The sequence below is a fragment of the Eriocheir sinensis genome, chromosome 15 (genome assembly GCF_024679095.1).
Source record: "Eriocheir sinensis breed Jianghai 21 chromosome 15, ASM2467909v1, whole genome shotgun sequence".
Classification (NCBI taxonomy): domain Eukaryota; kingdom Metazoa; phylum Arthropoda; class Malacostraca; order Decapoda; family Varunidae; genus Eriocheir; species Eriocheir sinensis.
This window is the reverse complement of record NC_066523.1, coordinates 12,000,518-12,020,502: the sequence shown is the minus strand read 5'-3', so window position 1 is coordinate 12,020,502 and position 19,985 is coordinate 12,000,518. Positions and strand designations below refer to the sequence as shown.

The following is a 19,985-nucleotide window of genomic DNA, read 5'->3' as shown; positions in this document are numbered from 1 at the left end:
CTACCTCCTCCTTTTCTAACTCGTCAATCCTCCTCCTCCTCCTCCTCCTCCTACTACTACTACTTAATGGAAATAATCGTCTCCACTGACTGCCCACCCATATCACACCTGGCACCCCAGGGGGGTGGGGGGGGGAGAGAGAGAGAGAGAGAGAGAGAGAGAGAGAGAGAGAGAGAGAGAGAGAGAGAGAGAGAGAGAGAGAGAGAGAGAAGGAAGAGGAGGGAGGAGGAGAGGGGCTATTAAGAGATGACAGTGGTCGCTGGTCAGTCGTTGGTCTTGGGATGAGGGGAGAGTGTGCGGCGCTGCCAAATCTTCCTTGGCTGGGAGTTTGGTGGGCCCGTGACGATTGGAGCCGATATACTTTACCAGTTGTTAATGTGCATTTAATGATATCATATACCAGTCCAACCAACTGATTTCTGCATTCTTTCAATATATAACCTGAGATTCCATCCATGAGACTTCATTCATATGAACATTTATTTTGTTTTCTTGTGGTTCGTTGAATTGTGATTCTTTTGTAAAAACTTGCTGGAACTTTTTAAGTAGCTCAGTCATGTCTTTAGGATCTTTGATTATCATATTCCCATCACTCAACTATTGTTTCCCTTGGTTTGATTTTTCCATTTATGAATCTATAAAACAGTTTAGGTTCTTCCTTACACTTTTCAACAATATCTTTTTCATATCCCTTCTCTTCTTCTCTCCTTATTTTCACATATTTATTTCTCGCTATCTTAAAATCTTCTTTATTCCTTTGGTTTTTATTTCTTTTCAATCTCTTCCACGCTTTGTCTTTTTTTTTTTTTTTTGCCTTAACACATCTTACATTAAACCAGTCCTTTTCCTTTTTCTTTAGGTTTGTATTCTGGTACAAATTTCATAACTCCTGATTTATACGCCTCCAGAAAATATCATACTTTTCTTGCACTTACCTTGTTCTCTTTAACTCTTCCCAGTCTAGCTCTCCATAGCATTTCCTGAGATTTTCCATGTCTGCCTTCCTATAGTTTAACCTGTTTCTCTTATATGATTCATCCGCCTCACTTCCTTCCTCCTCTGTTTCTAACTCAATTATCACGTGATCACTCTTTCCCAGGGGGCACCTATACCTTAATTCATTCATCAAGTGCATTCCCTTTGTTAACTCCAGGTCCAGTCTCGCCGGTTCATCGTCACTTCTGAACCTCGTGTATTCCTTCACCCATTGCGTCATCAAGTTTTCCATCGTCAATCTTAAAAAATTTTCTCCCCATGCCATTTTGCTACTTCCACCTTCAAATATCTCCCAATTTACCTCCTTACAGTTAAAATCACCAACTAACAAGACTTTTGTTTGCTTAGAGTAGTCTACTCAAACTCTGAATGGTATCTTCAATCATGGTCTCATATTCTTCTGTGTGTGTGTGTGTATGTGTGTGTGTGTGTGTGTGTGTGTGTGTGTGTGTGTTTTACAGTAAAGGAAACAGCTCAAGGGCAAAAAGAAAGAAAACAATAATGAAGAAAAAAACCCTGCAAATCACTGTTCCTATATAAAAAAAAAAAAAAGTTAAGAGACTGTCTTACCTTTTGAACTATTTCATTTTCAAGGGTTTCTGGGATCTCTCCCTTGAATGTGAATGCATACGTTCTATTCTGACTACTATTTCCTGAAAGATGAAAAAAAGACAATTAGATATTCATCTTATGCAAGGTAAATAAATCAGTATTAACCATCCCTTCATACACACACATGAAAAAGGAAAATCAACCCCACAGTCTACATATGGCAAATATATCCCCAACTATTCACACAAGCAGACCAAACAAGATGCCAATGAAAAATAAATAAAAAACATGATCAATATCAGAGCAAACATCAGGTTAATACAGGTTGAGAATTCTTTATCCAAAATTCCAAAATTCAAAAACCTTTAAAATCCAATTTTTTTTTTAATGCTGACATGACGCATCACAAATGGAAAATTCCACAAAGTGATAAGAAGTTCCGTTCCGCCACATACAGCTGTAGTGTGCTCGTGTTGCTATGCGTTAGTTTGTTGTCAACAGTGTTACAGTAACACCTTTGCTCTCCCTCAAGTTTCTTAGTCCTGATGTAGTTGTAATGTCTGGGACTGCATTTATCTTCATTTTGTAAGCAGCACTTTCGGTTTCAGGAATTTTGAATAAGGGATTCTCAACCTGTATGTGTGAATCTGTCTATAAAAGGATCTTTCCCATGGTTGGAACATCATCATCATCATAAATTATGTGGTAGACTGTCCAGGAACACGTCTCCATTAAATTCATGCTCAATGATGTACACAACAATGTACTGTAAAATAATACACATAACCTTGTAGCCAAACAGAATAAGAACTCACCATAAGCATATTTGAGCCACAGAGTATCAGGGGGAACAATATCCTTATATGTTCCCCCTGGCGATGGGACGACTCTCATGTGACTCAGTGATGTATTATCTCCACTGTACCTCAAGATGGCACCAACTATTAAACCTGAAAGAAATTAAGGAACAATCAGTCTTCACCATGTAAAACAGATATACTCATTACAGCATGAATGTTAACAAAGTTCTCTCTTGTATCTCTGAGAGTATTAAAATATGACTTCATACTCCACTGTGTTGTTAAGAGGAGGCTGACAGGAACATTGCTCCTGCACTAGAAGAACTTATTAGAGCCCAGAACACCAGCCCACTTTTGAAGACTTTCTGATGACCTGCCCTGCTTCAGTAGAACACTCTCTCTCTCTCTCTCTCTCTCTCTTCTCTCTCTCTCTCTCTCTCTCTCTCTCTCTTCTCTTCTCTTCTCTTCTCTCTCTCTCTCTCTCTCTCTCTCTCTCTCTCTCTCTCTCTCTCTCTCTCTCTCTCTCTCCTCAATCCTCATGTTTGTAACATCAATGGATTTAGTGAATAAGTGAGTCTTCAGTGCTTTCTAGAAGGTTGCCGGATTGCCACTGTTCTTAACATCATCAGGTAACTCATTATAGAGCCGTGGGGCACTCTTCTCAAATGCTCTGAAACCCAGTTCCAGATTGACTCTCAGCTCATAGTCTATACTGTTCTGCACTGCGTCTCAATGACATAGTGGTGTCCAGATGAAAGTCCTGTAGTAAATTTCTCATATATCCAGGTTTACCAAACCGTGTTGCTTGATAAGTCAAGACACGTTTAGTAGACTATTCATGCCTTAAGGGGGCTGGCCGTTTTTTACCCCTTTTTCTTTATTCAATGGGTTAGTCATGATTTATATACCTGACGTAAAGGACACCCTACGCGTACGATTGAAAAAAATAAAAAAATAAAATAAAATCTATCATCTTACCATTTTTTACCAATGGCCATTTTTGGAAAATTTTAAGTTTTTTTTTTTTAAAGGCTATTTCTACTATAATAATTGCTCTACTTGGGAACAATCAATATAGTACAAGAACCATGTTTAGACCAATGAAAGTATAGTGAAATATTGTATCAATAATCATTAGTTTGCGGAATATAAATTTTAAAACTTTCATGGTCATAATTTCACCCTAAAAATTCAGAAATAAATACACCATAATTCAGTCACATCATATGAGGTGTCCGGAGATAAAGGGGCGACATCGCCAAATCTGCCATTTTTAGTTAAGTGTACCATGCGATAAGCACACGCATTTTCTATAATTTTGAAAAACAGTGCAAGATATACTGACCCTTGTAACTAGAGAATCGAGGATGTACTAGTAATAAGTGAGAACAAGAATTCCTTATTATCATGCAGTGGTTGTCGGAGGTAAAGAGGCGGCATCGCCAGCAGCATAAGAACCAATGAGGAGCTGGTTTTCCCGAGCTACCTGCTGCTCCGCCAATCACAGGCTGCGCTGCCCACCAAGCATATAGCATCTGAGTTAAAGCCCGGGAAGTAAACATTGTCCTCAGGGATTCCTCGCATTATTATTATAAAAATTCATAAAAAATCACCATTTTGATTCAAAATGAAATGGTTCATACAGTAGTGTAGGTGAACAACATAGATTTTAAAAATCCACATACATTATAGATATTCCAATTATCATAACCAATTTCCAAATTGGGGTATAAAAATTTAGCAATAAATTGATTTATTTTTCAATACAAAAGAAAAAAAAATTGTTATTATACAGCTAGGCCATACAATTAAATATATATATATATATATATATATATATATATATATATATATATATATATATATATATATATATATATATATATATATATATATATATATACAGGTAACTCTCGATTTACGCGAGTATTGCGTTCTTGGAGAGGTCGCGTAAATCAAAAGCAATGTAAATCAAACAGGAGGTAGGTTTGTCGAAAAATAAATACCGTATTTTTCAGCGTATAGCGCACACCTTTTTCTCAAAAAAATGCCTGAAAGTTTAGCCCTGCGCCTTGTACGCCGAATGTACAAATTTTTAATGATTTTTTTCTTCTTTGGGGTGTTTTTAAGGGTCTGTTTTTTGTCTTATCCAATAACAACGGCAAACTTTCCTTTATCATTCTATATAATCCTTCATAGTCCATAGCTGTCTTATAATATGTTACCATAGAATACAGGGCGATCTAATAACTACTATACAAAATTGAAATCGATGGAGGATTGCCCATGCCTTGCTGTTATTCCGTTTTTCCGTCGGGCGCCATTTGTATGATCTTGATCTTGATGTCACAGGTGGCTTGATTGTATGACTAAGGAGCAGTACAAGCTACATAAAAAATCATATTGGAAAAAACTATCCATGTGTTCATTATTAATTATTAATATTAGTGAGAATAATGGGGTAAATATGATATCAGAAACTGTACATCACGAGTCTTGAACGAGGAGATATTTCGCGTAACACCAGCCAGCTGCTGTGTGGCCGCGGCGCTATGTGAGTCCAGTTGCGTGAGACATCTGGTGGCCACTCCATAAAATATCGCGTATAAGTGGAAAAAACGTGTAAATAAATTTTTTTTTATGGATTTTGGACCCCGCGTTATTTAAAAAATGCGTAAACCAAACTCGCGAAAATCGAGTTACCTGTGTGTATATATATATATATATATATATATATATATATATATATATATATATATATATATATATATATATATATATATATATAAACAATAACTTGGTAAGTCAAGAGGAAAGTGCTGTACACATAGCTAAACTTTGAATGAGATTTACTCAAAACAAGGTTTTGGTGATGTCGCCCCTTTACCTCCTGATGAGATAAAACTCGTTATAGTTTGATTCTTACAAGTCTAAGCATAGTTTTGGTGTTGGTTTCATCGAAATCAGTTGAAAAATGATGGAGAAATTGATGTGCAAAAGTAAATAACTTACATTTTGAGATACAGCCAGGTAAAGTTTTGAATGCTTAACATTCAAACATAGCGAAGTGATATCATGGCATTTATAATATACTTTCATTTATTTGTAATGATATATAAAAAGATATATCTTCATGTTCAGTAATATATTTTGATGTCCAGGCATAAAATATTATGTCTGTAAGGCATTGGCACTTGTGTCATTCCAATAATCGTGGAATTATCATAGTCATTTAACCATGTTTCAGTAAGTGCTAAAATATCAAGATCTTTTCTTTCTAGTACCACAAATATCCAATGTTTTATTTTTAACTCACTGAACATTTATGACACAATTTACCTTAGAGTCCCGAATACTTGAAGCCATGATCAGTTATGTTACCGGTACGTATTCTCTAAAATTAAGTCTGAAAAACTACACAACACTGGTCATTCGTTGAGTGGTTACTTTCAGGCTTCTTGTACCTCATACAATTTATGCATTTCTCTTCAGACATGGTGAAATCCATTGATTTATGATCTCCGGCACATTTGTAGCATTATGGGACCTCCCCACTGCTCTTGGGAGTACAGTTAGCTTTAAGATGGTTGTATCTATGGTATCTGTCTCTCACAGTATACACTCACCATTCTTGTTTTATCTTGTCATGATGCTTGTGGATCAGCTCTCTAACAGTTGTCACATTTCAAAATATAGTGCATTGTGCCACCTTTTTTTTTTTTTTTCGTCTTGGCCTATTGCGCTGATAGGCTTCTTCCCGGTGGATCCTGATGGTCGGTCCAAGGCTTCTTCCCGGTGGGTCCTGATGGTCGGCCCAGCCCATTCTGGCGCAGGCCAGTGTTTATAGTGCCGCAATATTGCATTGTCTCATGCTGCCCTCCTGGAGCTCATCTTTAATCCTAGAATCTAGAGTCCGGGTTGACAGGTGGTCTTCTGGACAGCATGTGGGTAGTTTTAAGCCACTCGGCGGCGGCTCAAAAATCCCATCTTGGTGGCACCGGTCAGGGATTGAACTCGCGTCCTCCTGAACACGGGGCCATCTCACTATCCGCTCAGCCACCGCCTCCCTTGCAGCAGGTTTGCTAAAAATCATCTCAATTTTCTTCTCAACTCCTTGGACTGAGTGTATGAATTCATTCCTGTTTATCATAGTCTCAATTATCTTATCCTGGGTCTCCTCCTCATGCACATTACAAATCATGAACTTTGGCCTTAATTTTCAAACATTTTTAGTGCAAACTTGCTCTACAGCAGGGGTTCCCAAACCAGGGGTCAGGACCCCAAGTGGGGTTGGAATGCTGATTATGTGGGGTCATAAAGAGGTCATGGGGTCAGCGGGGTCGCTGAGGTACCCCCAAGGCCTGGGGGTATGAAATATCCAAGCAGGGATTACGAATAACAAGTCAAATAATAAATAATAAATGCTTCAAGCACCCTTACACGAGCCACGACTGACCGTTGAATCCCCCCTCTCCTTCACTCCCTTACAAACAAACCACTGTATCATCCATCATCAGAGTTTGGCTTCAAAAGACATGTCTCCAAACTTCGCTGATGTGATGCAGGTAGTCATTTGTACTGTCAATTATGTGAAGGCTAGGGACCTGAATTCTTGCATGTTCAAACAGTTGTGCATCACTGAAAATTCTAATCACCACACACTGCTGTCAGGTGGCTGTCACGAGGAAAAACCTTGGAAAGGGTTTTCCTTCTTCGCCGTGAACTGGCTACATTCTTGCAAGATCAGGGGCACAAGAATGCTTGTTATTTTCGTGATCCACACTTTCTTGCTCGCCTTGCACTTCTGACTGACGTTTTTGAGCACATTAATAAGCTCAACACTGAACTTCAAGGAAAAGAGAAATGGGTGTTTGACCTTCAGGGTACAATACAGGATTTTGTCAGCAAGCTGCAGATACAACAAGAAGCTGAAGCTGATAGTTACTCTCATTTCCACCACTACTTGGAATTTACAGCTACAAAGGATATTGATTTTGATGAAGCACTGGATCTCGCAGAAGAGAAACTGGATTTACTGTTTTTTTTTTTTTTTTTTTTTTTTTTTTTTACATCGCGGCCTATTGCGCCAGTGGGCTTCTTCCCAGTGGGGCCTGATGGTCGGCCCAAGGCTTCTTCCCGGTGGATCCTGATTGTTAGCCCAAGGCTTCTTCCCGGTGGGGCCTGATGGTCGGCCTAGCCCGTTCTGCTGCAGGCGAGTGTTTATAGTGGCACCATCTTGCATTGGCTCATGCTGCCCTCCCAGAGCTCATCTTTAATCCTAGAATCTAGAGTCCGGGTTGATAGGTGGTCTTCTATATAGATTTGCATAGCTGGGCATTATCGCGATAAGTTATCGTGATACTTTATCGCTGATAACAAAATCGGGTTATCGGGCATCCGCTACTTATTTAAATATATATCAGTATCTTTGTTACTTTTGTAACCAAACTAGCGATAATTGCTACTTTTTTCTGCCTCTCAAAAAAAAAAAAAAAAAAAAAAAAAAAAAAAAAAACACGTCTCCTCCCTACTGGGCATGCGTGGCCTGGGCGCCCGGTATTGTATGAAAAAACTTCGCGGTATGAAATATCTTCGGTGAATATATTTCATACTTAGATCATCAACATTAAAACACTAGGTTATTTTTTTATGTTAGACTCAAAAATCAATATATCTAAGAGAAAAATCATTTAACTTTGTCCAAAAAATTATTATTCACTGCCTCAAATTTGATATTCCATATTCGTTTGTGAGCATGCCATGGTATTGAAGGTACCCGGTGTTGTGTTATTTGGTGTCCCATCTTCAACAGCTGGCGCTTTTGTTTACAAACACTGGTCTCTCGTGAACTACGCATGTTGAGGCAAGTTAGATGTAGCCCTGTACAGTCTCACAAAGCTTTTTAACACATTAAGAGTTGCTGGAAGGCTGAATCAGACATACAGTACCACCATCCTCGCTGTTTCTAGAACGACACTCTGTACATATAAATACAACTCGTACAGTGTCGGTCTAGAAACAGCGGGGATGGTGGTAGTGGTACTATATGTCTGATTCAGCCTTTCAGTAACTCTTAATTGCGGTTAAAAAGCTTTGTGAGACTGTAAAGGTCTACACTTGCTGGTCTGAGCATGCACAGTTCATGAGAGACCAGTGTTTGTAAACAAAAGCGCCAGCTTTGACGGTGGGGATGCGAAATAACACAACACCGGTTCAGGCGTTTAATTCTAGTATTACCGTCCATAGGTACGTGTCAAAGTGTGGTTTTCAGGTTTCGTAAGTTTTCTAAAATATGGACATAATGAAAATTTGAATTCATCTGTGTTTATTTGAAATATCAATATAGTATCGTTTTCACCTATCGGACTTATCGTTAGCTAGTATCGGAATTGTGAATTTATATCGGTATTGGTTATCGGTTATCGTCTATATTTGTGTCTCCAGTTAATGAATATCGGTTATCACCAATAAGGTTTTACATTATCAGTTATCGGTTATCGGGAATAAGATTTTCTGTTATCGTGCCCAGCTATGTAGATTTGCAGAATCTGAGAGGGAATATGAATGCTAGATTCCCAAAGTTGCTAACCGAGTCTTTTGATTTTGAGCATTTTCCATTCAAAACTGATGCGAAGCAGTGTGGTTCTATTGCACTTGAAATGGCAAAATTACAAGCTGACAATGAAGCTAGAGTGGACTTTGATGTGTATAAGGACATAGGAAAGTTTTGGATAAATTCAGCTGTAAAAAATCGAGCCTTGCAGGTTCTTGTACAATTTGGAACCACTTACGTTTGTGAGGCAGCATTCTCATCAATGGTGTTCATTAAAAATGACTATCGTAGCCGTATGACTGCCATCAACTTGGAAAACTGTATGGTGTGTTGCCTAACATCATACAACCCCAGATAGAGAAAATTGATCAAATAGTCCAAATAGTAGGCTAATCATAATATCAGACACTCATGAGGTGCAGTATGATACTTGCAATGCAGCTGTTATAACGGAGTAGCATGTTGTGTAGTGTTAAAATAGAATCACCAGTTTGTAATTGCCAAATTTGAGAATTTTATTTTGATTACCTTTCTTTTGTAAGTAAAATCTAAATATGCTTTATGTGTTAATTTCTCCTTTAAATAAATACCATCATATGACCAAAAAATCATTCTAGTACATTCTATGTACATATATATACATATATATACATATATTATATATATTATATATTATATATATATATATATATATATATATATATATATATATATATATATATATATATATATATATATATATATATATATATATATATATATATATATAAATGTCTTTAACCGACAGAAAAACATCTCAACAACATCACTTGTGCCAGGAATCGAACCCGTGCTTTCTGAATAGAAATCAGGGCAGCAAATCAACCATGCCACTGATGAGCTAAAAGGACTCCATGCCAGAGACTGCTATATGCAGCCAACCTGACACCCCCAGCCCCTTACGAGGAATGAAAGGTTCAATTCCTGGTACAAGTGGTGTTGTTGAGATGTTGCTTTCTGTCTGTTAAAGACAGTTTCTTGATATATATACCAACAGTGTGTGTCGTGTGGGATTGATTAAGTGTTTTCAACAAGTCACGGACGTGAGCGGGACTTCTTAACCTTTCATTCCTTGTAAGGGTTTGGGGGCATCAGGTTGGCTGCATATAGCAGCCTCTGGCATGGAGTCCTTTTAGCTCATCAGTGGCGTGGTTGATTTGCTGCCCTGATTTCTATTCAGAAAGCACGGGTTCGATTCCTGGCACAGTGGTGTTGTTGATATATATATATATATATATATATATATATATATATATATATATATATATATATATATATATATATATATATATATATATATATATATATATATATATATATATATATATATATATATATATATATAGATATATATATATACTTGGGGTTGCACTGAACAGTTGAAAGTGCTGAATGGGGTCGTGCTAGGAAAAGCTTGGGAACCCCTGCTCTACAGTTTACAATTTCTAAGCTGATTCATTCCTTGTGTTCTCATTATCAAAATTCATAACAATGTTACCCCCATTCGTAAATCTTGAATCATCTATCTGAATGCCTTGTAATTCCTGGGAAACTTCATTCTTCATATCATTTGCCTCTTTAGCTTAATCAGAGTCTTTCACAAGGATATTCTGCTTGGCTTTCCTCCCCCTCTTCACTACACCAGCCAAACTGCCTAATCCACTCAGTCAGCATGGAGTGCGACAGCCACCTCAGTCAACTCCATCTTGACTTCATTAGTCCATGATTCAACTTCATCCTTCACTATTGATATTTTTTAGATATCTCTTTTTAAACTCATCCAATTTGTCCACAAGGTCAGTAGCCAGAGTTGCTCAGTGATGACATGGATTGCAAATCCAGTTTATTAATTTTATATTCTGTATTGATACCCAACAGGACAGCACATTTCAAATGACTCCATCTAGGGCACAGAGAACAAGCGATCCACTTCCAGAAATCGCCTGTGGATTCCTCACAGATGTAACAACACTCTTTAGCACCGGGTGACGCTCGTAAGCATGGCGCTTGCATGTATGTGAAAAAGAACATAAACTACATCCCTCTTAAAGCTAATTGCAGTAATGTTTGCATTATACACCTGCTGGATTTTAATGTTTATGTAGTGACAGTGTATTGCCCTCCTTCCTACACCCACACTGATAATAATGAACTTGCCCAATTTCTTCTCAACTTCTGTCCTTTCAAGGAAGTGCTGATACTCGGCAATTTTAATCTCCCTGCCATTGCCTGGCATCATAGTGATGCCATGACCATGAATTATCCTCCCCTAGACAAACTCTTTATGGAGTGCTTTATCACTCTGGGTAAAGAGCCCGACATTTGTGTCCTCCAGCAACACCCTAGACTTGGTCTTAACCAGCGAGAATGATAGGGTGGGTGATGTGCAAGTCTTGCCTAACTTTCCCAACTGTGGCCATTGTCCCTTAATTCTACAGTATTACTTTGAAAATAGTGTTGAGGTCAATCTTGTCCATCATGTTAAGTACTCCTGGCATAGAGGTAAATATAACAAGATAAATGAGTCTCTACAAGATACTGATTGGGATTTTGAATTTTATGATATATCTGTAGATGATATGCTTTCAAGACTAAAGTTTATTCTTACAAACCTTATTGCTAAGTATGTTCCAGTCTCACAAGATCGCCCCCACCAGTTCCGTCAACACCCTCCCAACTCCCTAAAGACTACCAGGAAAAATGCCTGGTTGGCTTATAAGCTTAATAGATCAACCTATGGCAGACACTCCCATCAGGCTGTTCTTGCCCTGGAGCAATTTAATGGGATAAACCAGAGCTTCCGTAATTATTATGTTGCCCAACAAATAGCTTATGAGAGATCCCTCATTCACAAGATAAAGGAATCACCCAAACTATTACACCAATACATAAGGAGCAAAAAGACTGGTGCACCATCAGTGGGTCCACTTAAGCTAGACAATGGAGAATTGACTGCGGACTGTGGTGCAATGTCTGAGATATTTGCCTCTAATTTCAGTCTAGTGTATGCCACCCAGGATCCAAGTATTCCCTTTCCCCATCAACACTCACTTGCAACCATTGATACTGTAACTATATCTCTAGAGGAAGTTAGGATGAGACTTGCTTTACTGGATGTCAATTCAAGCATGGGCCCTGATTGTCTACATCCTTGTCTCCTTAAGTTTTGTCCCAATCTGGCTACCCTTCTTCAATTAATTTTCAAGCAGTCCTTATTCCAGGGTAGATTGCGTGTGAGTAGAAGAAATCCAACATTGTGCCCATATTTAAGAAGGGATCCAGACATAGTCCTCTCAAGTAAAGGCCAATTAGCCTTACTTCAGTATGCTGTAAGACTTTAGAAAGGATTATAGCTAAAGACCAATATGAGTTCCTAGAAGTTAACCAGATCTTGTCTGCTGACCAGTTTGGGTTCCGTCGTGGCAGAACTGTCGACAATCAGCTCCTATTGGTATACCATGATGTAACCTCTTGGCTTGACCTGGGTGCTGTCGTTGATGTTGTCTTGTTTGACTTTAGCAAGGCCTTTGATGTTGTTTGTCACACCATTGTTATAGACAAACTAAGATATCTGGGTGTGGGTGGTCGGCTCCTTGACTGGATCTCTGACTTTCTGACGGGCAGAATCATGCAAGTGTCAATATCGGGTGCCTCTAGCTCATCTAGACTAATCCGTAGTGGAGTTCCACAAGGTTCTGTACTGGGCCCACTCCTGTTCCTTATATATGTCAACCACCTACCTTCACATGTTAAATCTAAGTGTAAATTCTTTGCAGACGACTTCAAGTTGTATATGAAGATACGGCACAATGCCACTTACCCTTTGGCTGAAGATCTCAGTTCTCTCCAAAGAGATATTAATAGTGTCTCCAGGGTGGCTAGCTCGTGGGGGCTAAACTTTAACCGGTAAAATTCTAGTGTTTGCCCATACTCCCCCCTCCCCCCCATACAAGCCTGGGAACCTAGTGGGAACACGGGGTTTTGGGTGGGGGACAAGAAATCCGTCGCAATCGCGTATTTTTTAGTGTGGGGGGGATAAAAACTCCCTAATCTAGGGAAATTCCCTAAATCTAGGGATTTTTCCTCCCACCACCACTAAAAATTAGCGTTTGTGACGAATTTAGCGTTTCCCATATGGAAACCACGCACTCACTGGATCCCCAAGCTTGTTTTGGGAGAGAAGCGTAGTGAACCCACCAAACGATGCTCACCTCACCATCTGGCGTGGCGCCAGAGGCCATCTGCGCTCACATAAACTGCCTACACCACACTCATGCCCTCTCTCTCTATTAGGTTCTCACCTCATCGCAAGGTTTCTGTTCTCCAAGTAGAGTCCATGGCACCAAACACAGTGTATCTTCATTGTTTATCACCGACACAAGCAAAACCACCGGCTAGCCTTGATCCGTCCAACGCCGCACCTTAAACAGTACTGCGGGTTCTAGAGCAAGTGAAGGCTCTCGAACCTCCTGCACGAACTGTTCAAACACGTGAATCCTTACTGACCGCATGTTGAATCTGCTTCACGGGTTCATATTCCCAGTATACAAGGTGATTGTGGATATTGACTCCGCACCTCCAGAATACGATAATACGCCTCCATATATTATATATAGAGTTAAAAAAATAAAATACATGTCCCTCAACCATAATATGAAGGCGGAAGTACTTAAAAGTAAAGAAGAAGCCGAATTAATCCCCTTCCCCCAACGATCTTGGGGGACCCACGGAAGGTCGGGGTATTTGGGTGGGGGAGCATATTTAAACTACTCCAACCGAACTTTACGACCTAACAGTTAACTGAGGGACACTGAACACAAGTAACCTGCGTTCGAACCTGCTTCACACGTTCGTACGTGATACCAAACCTGCTTCACGCGTTCGTACGTGCTACCAGTAAGTGAATACATAGTCGTATATGACGGTTGCAAGATTCCTATGACGTAAATTACTTACCATTTATAGATGCTTCATTATGACCATAATACTGTAGCAGGTGGCTTTGCCCCCCTTGAACCCCCCATTTGGTATGGACAGTGAGTGAAATTGCGTGGTTTCCGTACTACGTTGTAAAAAAACCCGGAATGTATGAAATTTCCCTACATCTAAGTAATTGTAAGGAATTTCCCTACATCTAGGGTATTTTTCAACCCCCCATAGCTCAAAAACTATGCATTTGCGACGCATTTCATGTTTACCACCACATTCCCCGAAGTCTCAATGGCCCCCTAGCCAATTTTGGTTGCGAGGGGTGAGTATGGGCAAACACTAGAATAATACCCTTTAACCCATCCAAGTGTGAAGTGCTACGAAACCAGCGTGGCTCTACTGACATGACAGCTGTGGGCTTTCTTCAGCACTACCACCTAGATAACTCTGATCTGTCCTTGGCTGACACCCATAGAGACCTGGGAGTTCTAGTTGACAACACCCTCAAGTTTCATGCACATATAAGAACAACAGTTAATAAAGCTGCAGGATTAGCCAATGACATACTCATATCTACTCTCTGTCGCTCCAGTGACTTTATGTTAGCCATCCTCAAGTCCCACATAAGACCTTTACTAGAGTTTGGGTCAACAGTTTGGAATACTGGATACCTGGGTGACCTGCGGCTGCTGGAGTCAGTGCAGCGCCGCTGGACCAAGCACATAGGTGGCCGGGCTGAACTAAGTTATGCTGATCGTCTCCAGGCTCTTAACCTATACTCTGTACAAGGCAGACTTTTGAGAGCAGACCTCATTAAATTTTGGAAAATCTTTTATAATCAGCGTGTCATTTCTCCATCTGATCTATTTACTATCTCCCCAGTCACTACTACCAAAGGCCAGATTCAAATTAGCCGAACCACACACCTCCACTGAGTGTAGACGCAGATTCTTCAGTGTTAGGTGCATGGATCACTGGAACTCCCTCCCAGACAGCGTTGTTAGCGCTGGCACAATCCAGGCATTTAAACGGGGCCTTCACCTCTCCCTTGAACAGTCACTGTTCTCATACACGGAATAATTACCTGCCTCTGTCAAAACTCATCCCATTGTTAACATTGTTCTGTAACAAACTCATATCTATACACCTTGCTTAACACCTAGCTGCACATGGCACACAATTCTGCCCATTATTTTTGTACAAATCATAATGTCCTTAATTGATCTGATGGGCTGGCGTGCCAGCAGTTGCAGGCTATCCGATATGTGAACCATGACAGTAAGCTGGGGTAGCCAACCCGGTGAGTAAACCAGGTGAGTAATGACAGTGTACCAAGTTGTCCCTAGGCAATGTATTCCTATATACATGCTCTCCTTCAGTTGGATTGCTCAGTAGTGACCAAATATTCACCTAAAAACACACACTACCACGTTCAGCGCTCAACAGACCTTCGATTTTTATTCCAAGCTAAATGCGTCTCGCACGAATCATTACAAGTGAAGCACACCTTGCACCTCACCTATGATTGGCACTCAGTGCATGTGCTGCATTCGATTGATTGGTTCATTTAAGGCGTCATTCTGGTGATTTACGTCATTGAAGTGGCAGAAAAATTCTTGGTGAATGAGATATTAATGGACAGAAAGGCTTTGATACTCACCGTAGATAACGGCCAGCCCGGTCTCGTGGAGATACCTCGCCCGACGGTACTTGAAGATCCATATTGTTACCACGGTGAGGATCAGTAGAAACGTGTACAGCAGGATGTTCAGACTGTCAATTCGATGAGTGGTGAGCGCCTTTTCGTCGAGAACAATGTCCGTGCCGGCTGACGGCTTAGCTATCACATAACTTAAGAAGGAGACGAGGGAAATCGCGAGAAGGCCGCCGCCCCCTCCGCCCGCCATGGTGACTGTTTACAACTGGCACAATCACAATCAATAGGTCCCGGGGCCGCGGCTCTGCTCCTGCTGGTTCGTGAGCATCACACCACTGGGAGGCGGTCGGCAACGCAAGCCCTTAAATATGCACCAACCTCCAAAGTTTTTTTTGTTTTTTTGTTTTGTTTTTGCTAAACCTTCCTTATCTCTTCCCCCCTGGACCTCCTTTCCCCCCTGTGAACACATTTACCCCTCCTGAGAAGTGAACCCCGTGGAAAGACCTCATGCCCCCCTTCCTTTACGCGCTCGTCTATTCACCTTAAAGTCTGCTCTCTCTTCTGTTTCTTATCCTTTCGTCAATTCCCTCTCCATGATTAAGGACATTTAGATACTCTAGGATGCCTGGTACATACAGCCTGAGGGAAATAGTGTTTGATTAGCGAAGTACATGCATTCACAGGTTGAGCTGCCAACAGGATCACACTTAGTATCGGATCCCCCGTCAGCTGTTATAGATGCCACAAGTCACTGCCGAACTGTCACAATCACATGACCGGGACAAGGCGGCTGAAAATAACCAAAATGTCAACGCGATGTTATCAGCAGTTCTCTCCGCGTCTTGGAATGCGTAATACTCTCACTGATAAGATAGTGGTTAATCTGTTTCCCACAATGGAGAATTTTAATACCTGACCATTCTGCAAAACACACACACACACACACACACGTATAGGTATACTACATACACAAAATGCCCAATATGAGGATGAAGAGCTATCGACATATTAAATTGCCTTTATTATGTCATCTACTACTGTCTTATCCATTTAATTGTCTTTTATTTTCATATCCATTATATTGATACCCAACATCGATCTCTTCATCGATCTGTTCATGTTATCCTAGGATAACATGAACAGATCGAAATTGTAACAGATTGAGAAATAATTTATATAAAACGATCCAATGGGAGGCCGTTCAGCAACGTTTACATCGTTTACATCGAAACAGAAACCAAAGGAGCATAGGCTATAGAAGGACATGGATGAATGTTAACGTTTGGAAGAGGGCTGTCCTGCAAGGGAATAGGGAGTCTACATGCTGATGGTGTTGACGATGATGGTGTTGGCGATGATGACGGAGATGATAAATTATATAAGAGGATGTGGAACCATATTGTGTACCTACAAGCATGCCTTGCATGTGTGTGGCGAGTGTCTACACTTAATTGTCTCTCAATTTGCAGATGTCAGCATACTGTCTGGCTGAGCTCCTCTGGCCCTGCCTGCCCGCCACGACCCATCTGTCAGGCCGCCCGCCACGCCTCCACGTGATACTGCTGCTGCTGGCTGCTTAATGTTAGTTGGGCAATGCCATGTTTTAAGATGATCGTATACACATTCTTCTGATGATGTGATTGATGAACTTTAAGACTTCAGAAGTAGAACGTTGATCTACCCCGTGTATTTGGTGACAGTCACGGAGCCGATATGGTGAACTTCGTGTTCGACAACGGTATGCGGGACGAGGATTATAAGGACATCTGTGAGGATGACATCACCAAGAGGCCAAGCAACTGTCATGCACTCACTCCGGTGGAGTGCAGCCCGCAGATTCTAGAAGCGCTCAGAACCGACGCAAAGAAGGCAGTTAGAGGCGGTTAAAGGACAGCACGGTGCAAAACATGAAAAAAAAAAATGCATGCATGTGAGTGTTGACCAATAAGTAAAAATTCTTATCTAATAACAAGTTAACCTGAGCAGCGACCTATAATTTTGCGTCGTTTGAAAATTAAGCTTAGGAAGTATCGATTCACGAGCCGTAAACAACGCCAACTACAGCGTGAGAAATTCCCCATTGTTATAGCGAGAAATCATACCTTGTGACTTGATCAGATTATTCATCTTTTTAAACGAGAACCAGTCTACCTGTAGGTACTACTGGACTACCTGCAAGCAGCATCCATTACCGCCAGGAGCGAACCGTGTAGCTGGAATGTTACAGGAGCTTGGATAGATCGGCTATCGCCTTATTAGTCGAAAGACGAACTCTTGATGACTTCAGTGAGAAATAGGCTGCTGTACCATTGTAAAATTATCTGTTTGTTTGTCTGTTTGACAGACTACCCTATTCCCCTCCCCCCACCCCCCTCTCTCTCTCTCTCTCTCTCTCTCTCTCTCTCTCTCTCTCTCTCTCTCGCGCGCGCGCACGAACACACACACACACACACACACACACACACACACACACACATGCTGCTGCAGCAGCATGTGTGTGTGTGTGTGTGTGTGTGTGTATATATATATATATATATATATATATATATATGGGGGGTATCAAATATAATGGAGCTCTATGACAAAACTCAAAACTACGAGCAGTCCGCCAAGTGCTGTAAGAAAACAAGCGAGGAGGCCCGACGTGTGAGTCCATCTTTGGTAACCTGGACAAGGGGGTTAGACAAACACCTGAACCAACACCTCCAGCCCGCGGGAGCGGGAGCATGCAGTGTACCTGTCCAGTGTTCAGACATGGCACGCCTTCCAATTACTGGACAGATCCCCACATTCGTGGAGGGGGCGGTGTCAGACCGAAGAACAACTGAAAATATAAGTAATGCCTTCCATTGGGTTAAAATAAAAGTAGAAGTGCAAACAAAATTTATTCTCGTCATTGCCTCCTTTCGGGATCACATTGCAAAGTCATGTTCTCAGCGTTCTAGCCAGGCAGGTCCCAGCGCGGACACTGTTCCTGCTGCGCCTCGACTATTTGCGAAAGCCTCGTGGAATATTTGTATTTTGAACTCTCTGACATGCCTGGCAAACATAAATGATATTTGTAAATACTGAACATGAGCTTACGTCTGCTTGTGGCTTCCCATTCTTACAATGACGACGCTTGTTTGCTTGGCTGGTTCAAGTTTTCACTTTTACCAATACGTGAAGGATGATACCCCTGTCAAGGTGTTCCTTTGCTCACTCCTCTTCGTCATCCGCATCGCCGTCTGCTTGATCGGCTTCTTTCTTCTTTTTCTTTTTTCTTTTCTTTGTTTTCTTTTTCTTCTTTCCCTTTTGCTTCGTCCCTTCGATGTCGTCCACATCTAATCCTGATTCTTCTTCTTCTTTCTTCTCTTCCGTCTATGCAGAGACAGATAAGTTATGATCAGTGAGAGAAAACCATGCATCAGTTACATAACACTATTTTTATATTTTTCCACATTATTCACTTCGATAAAGCTATGACTCGAAAAAACTCACTTATTTCCTACTGTGGTCGCAATCACGCTCAACCCTGACCAGACTGCCATTTCCTTTACAAGTAATAAGTAAATACACGTAACTCTACACATTAACTGTACGTGTTTACAATGATTCCCTCACTATATTCTAAAAGCTTTCCATGTAAAAATGCCCCTTGTCATACCCTTGTTTTGTCCTTATCCAGCCCCTTGTCCGTCCTTGTTTTGCCCCTTGTCATGTCATTGTCCTGCTCTTGTTTTGCCTTTGTCCTGCCCTTGTTCTGCCCCTTGTCCTGTCCTTGTTCTGCGGCTTCTGCCCCTTGTCCTGCCCTTGTCCTGCCTTTGTCCTGCCCTTGCTGTGCCCTTATTTTGCCCCTTGTCCTGCCCTTGTTCTAACCTTTGTCCTGCTCTTGTTCTGCCCCTTGTCCTACCCTTGTTCTACCCTTTGTCCTGCTCTTGTTCTGCCCCTTGTCCTGCCCTTGTTTTACCCTTTGTTCTGCCCTTGTTCTGCCCCTTTTCCTGTCCTTGTCCTCCCCTTGTTCTGCCCTTGTCTTGCCCTTCTTACCCCCTTGTCCTGCCCTTGTTCTGCCCCTTGTCTGCCCTTGTTACCCCCTTGTCTTGCCTTTGTTCTGCCCTTGTCCTGCCTTTGCTCTACCCCTTGTCCTGCCCTTGTTATGCCCCTTGACCTGCCCTTATTCTGCTCCTTGTCTTGCCCTTCTTACCCCCTTGTCCTGCCTTTGTTCTGCCCCTTGTCTGCCCTTGTTATGCCCCTTGTCTGCCCTTGTTCTACCCCTTGGCCTGCCTTTGTTCTGCCCCTTGTCTACCCTTGTTACCCCCTTGTCCTGCCCTTGTTCTGCCCCTTGTCTACCCTTGTTCTGCCCCTTGTCCTGCCCTTGTCCTGCCCTTGTTCTACCCTTTGTCCTGCCCTTGTTCTGCTCCTTGTCCTACCCTTGTTCTGCCCCTTGTCCTGCCCTTGTTCTACCCCTTGTCCTGCCCTT

The 19,985-nt window shown here is 41.2% G+C and overlaps 2 protein-coding genes across 10 annotated transcripts in view; both read right to left on the bottom strand.

The window, feature by feature from the left end:
• LOC126998918 (sodium/hydrogen exchanger 7-like) overlaps positions 1-15,888 on the bottom strand; it is a 60,703-nt gene extending 44,815 nt beyond the window's left edge. For 3 of the 7 annotated variants that reach the window (XR_007753068.1, XM_050861172.1, XM_050861176.1), the window contains exons 1-3: positions 15,530-15,887; positions 2,364-2,498; positions 1,567-1,649 (exon numbers count right to left, since the gene is read on the bottom strand). Coding sequence is in view for 5 of the 7 variants with exons in the window: in XM_050861172.1 (XP_050717129.1) it covers positions 1,567-1,649; positions 2,364-2,498; positions 15,530-15,776 (465 nt within the window). In the remaining 2 variants the exon portion in view is untranslated. Of the gene's footprint in view, positions 1-1,566; positions 1,650-2,363; positions 2,499-15,529 lie in introns of all 7 variants that reach the window. The other 4 variants (XR_007753069.1, XM_050861174.1, XM_050861177.1 and 1 more) reach the window with 2 other exon arrangements.
• Positions 15,889-18,398: 2,510 nt separating this feature from the next.
• Positions 18,399-19,985, bottom strand: part of LOC126998917 (uncharacterized) — a 73,459-nt gene continuing 71,872 nt past the window's right edge. For all 3 annotated transcript variants that reach the window (XM_050861170.1, XM_050861169.1, XM_050861171.1), the window contains one exon: positions 18,399-18,886. In XM_050861170.1, coding sequence (XP_050717127.1) covers positions 18,725-18,886 — 162 coding nt within the window. In that variant the 3' untranslated portion in view covers positions 18,399-18,724. The remainder of the gene's footprint in view (positions 18,887-19,985) is intronic.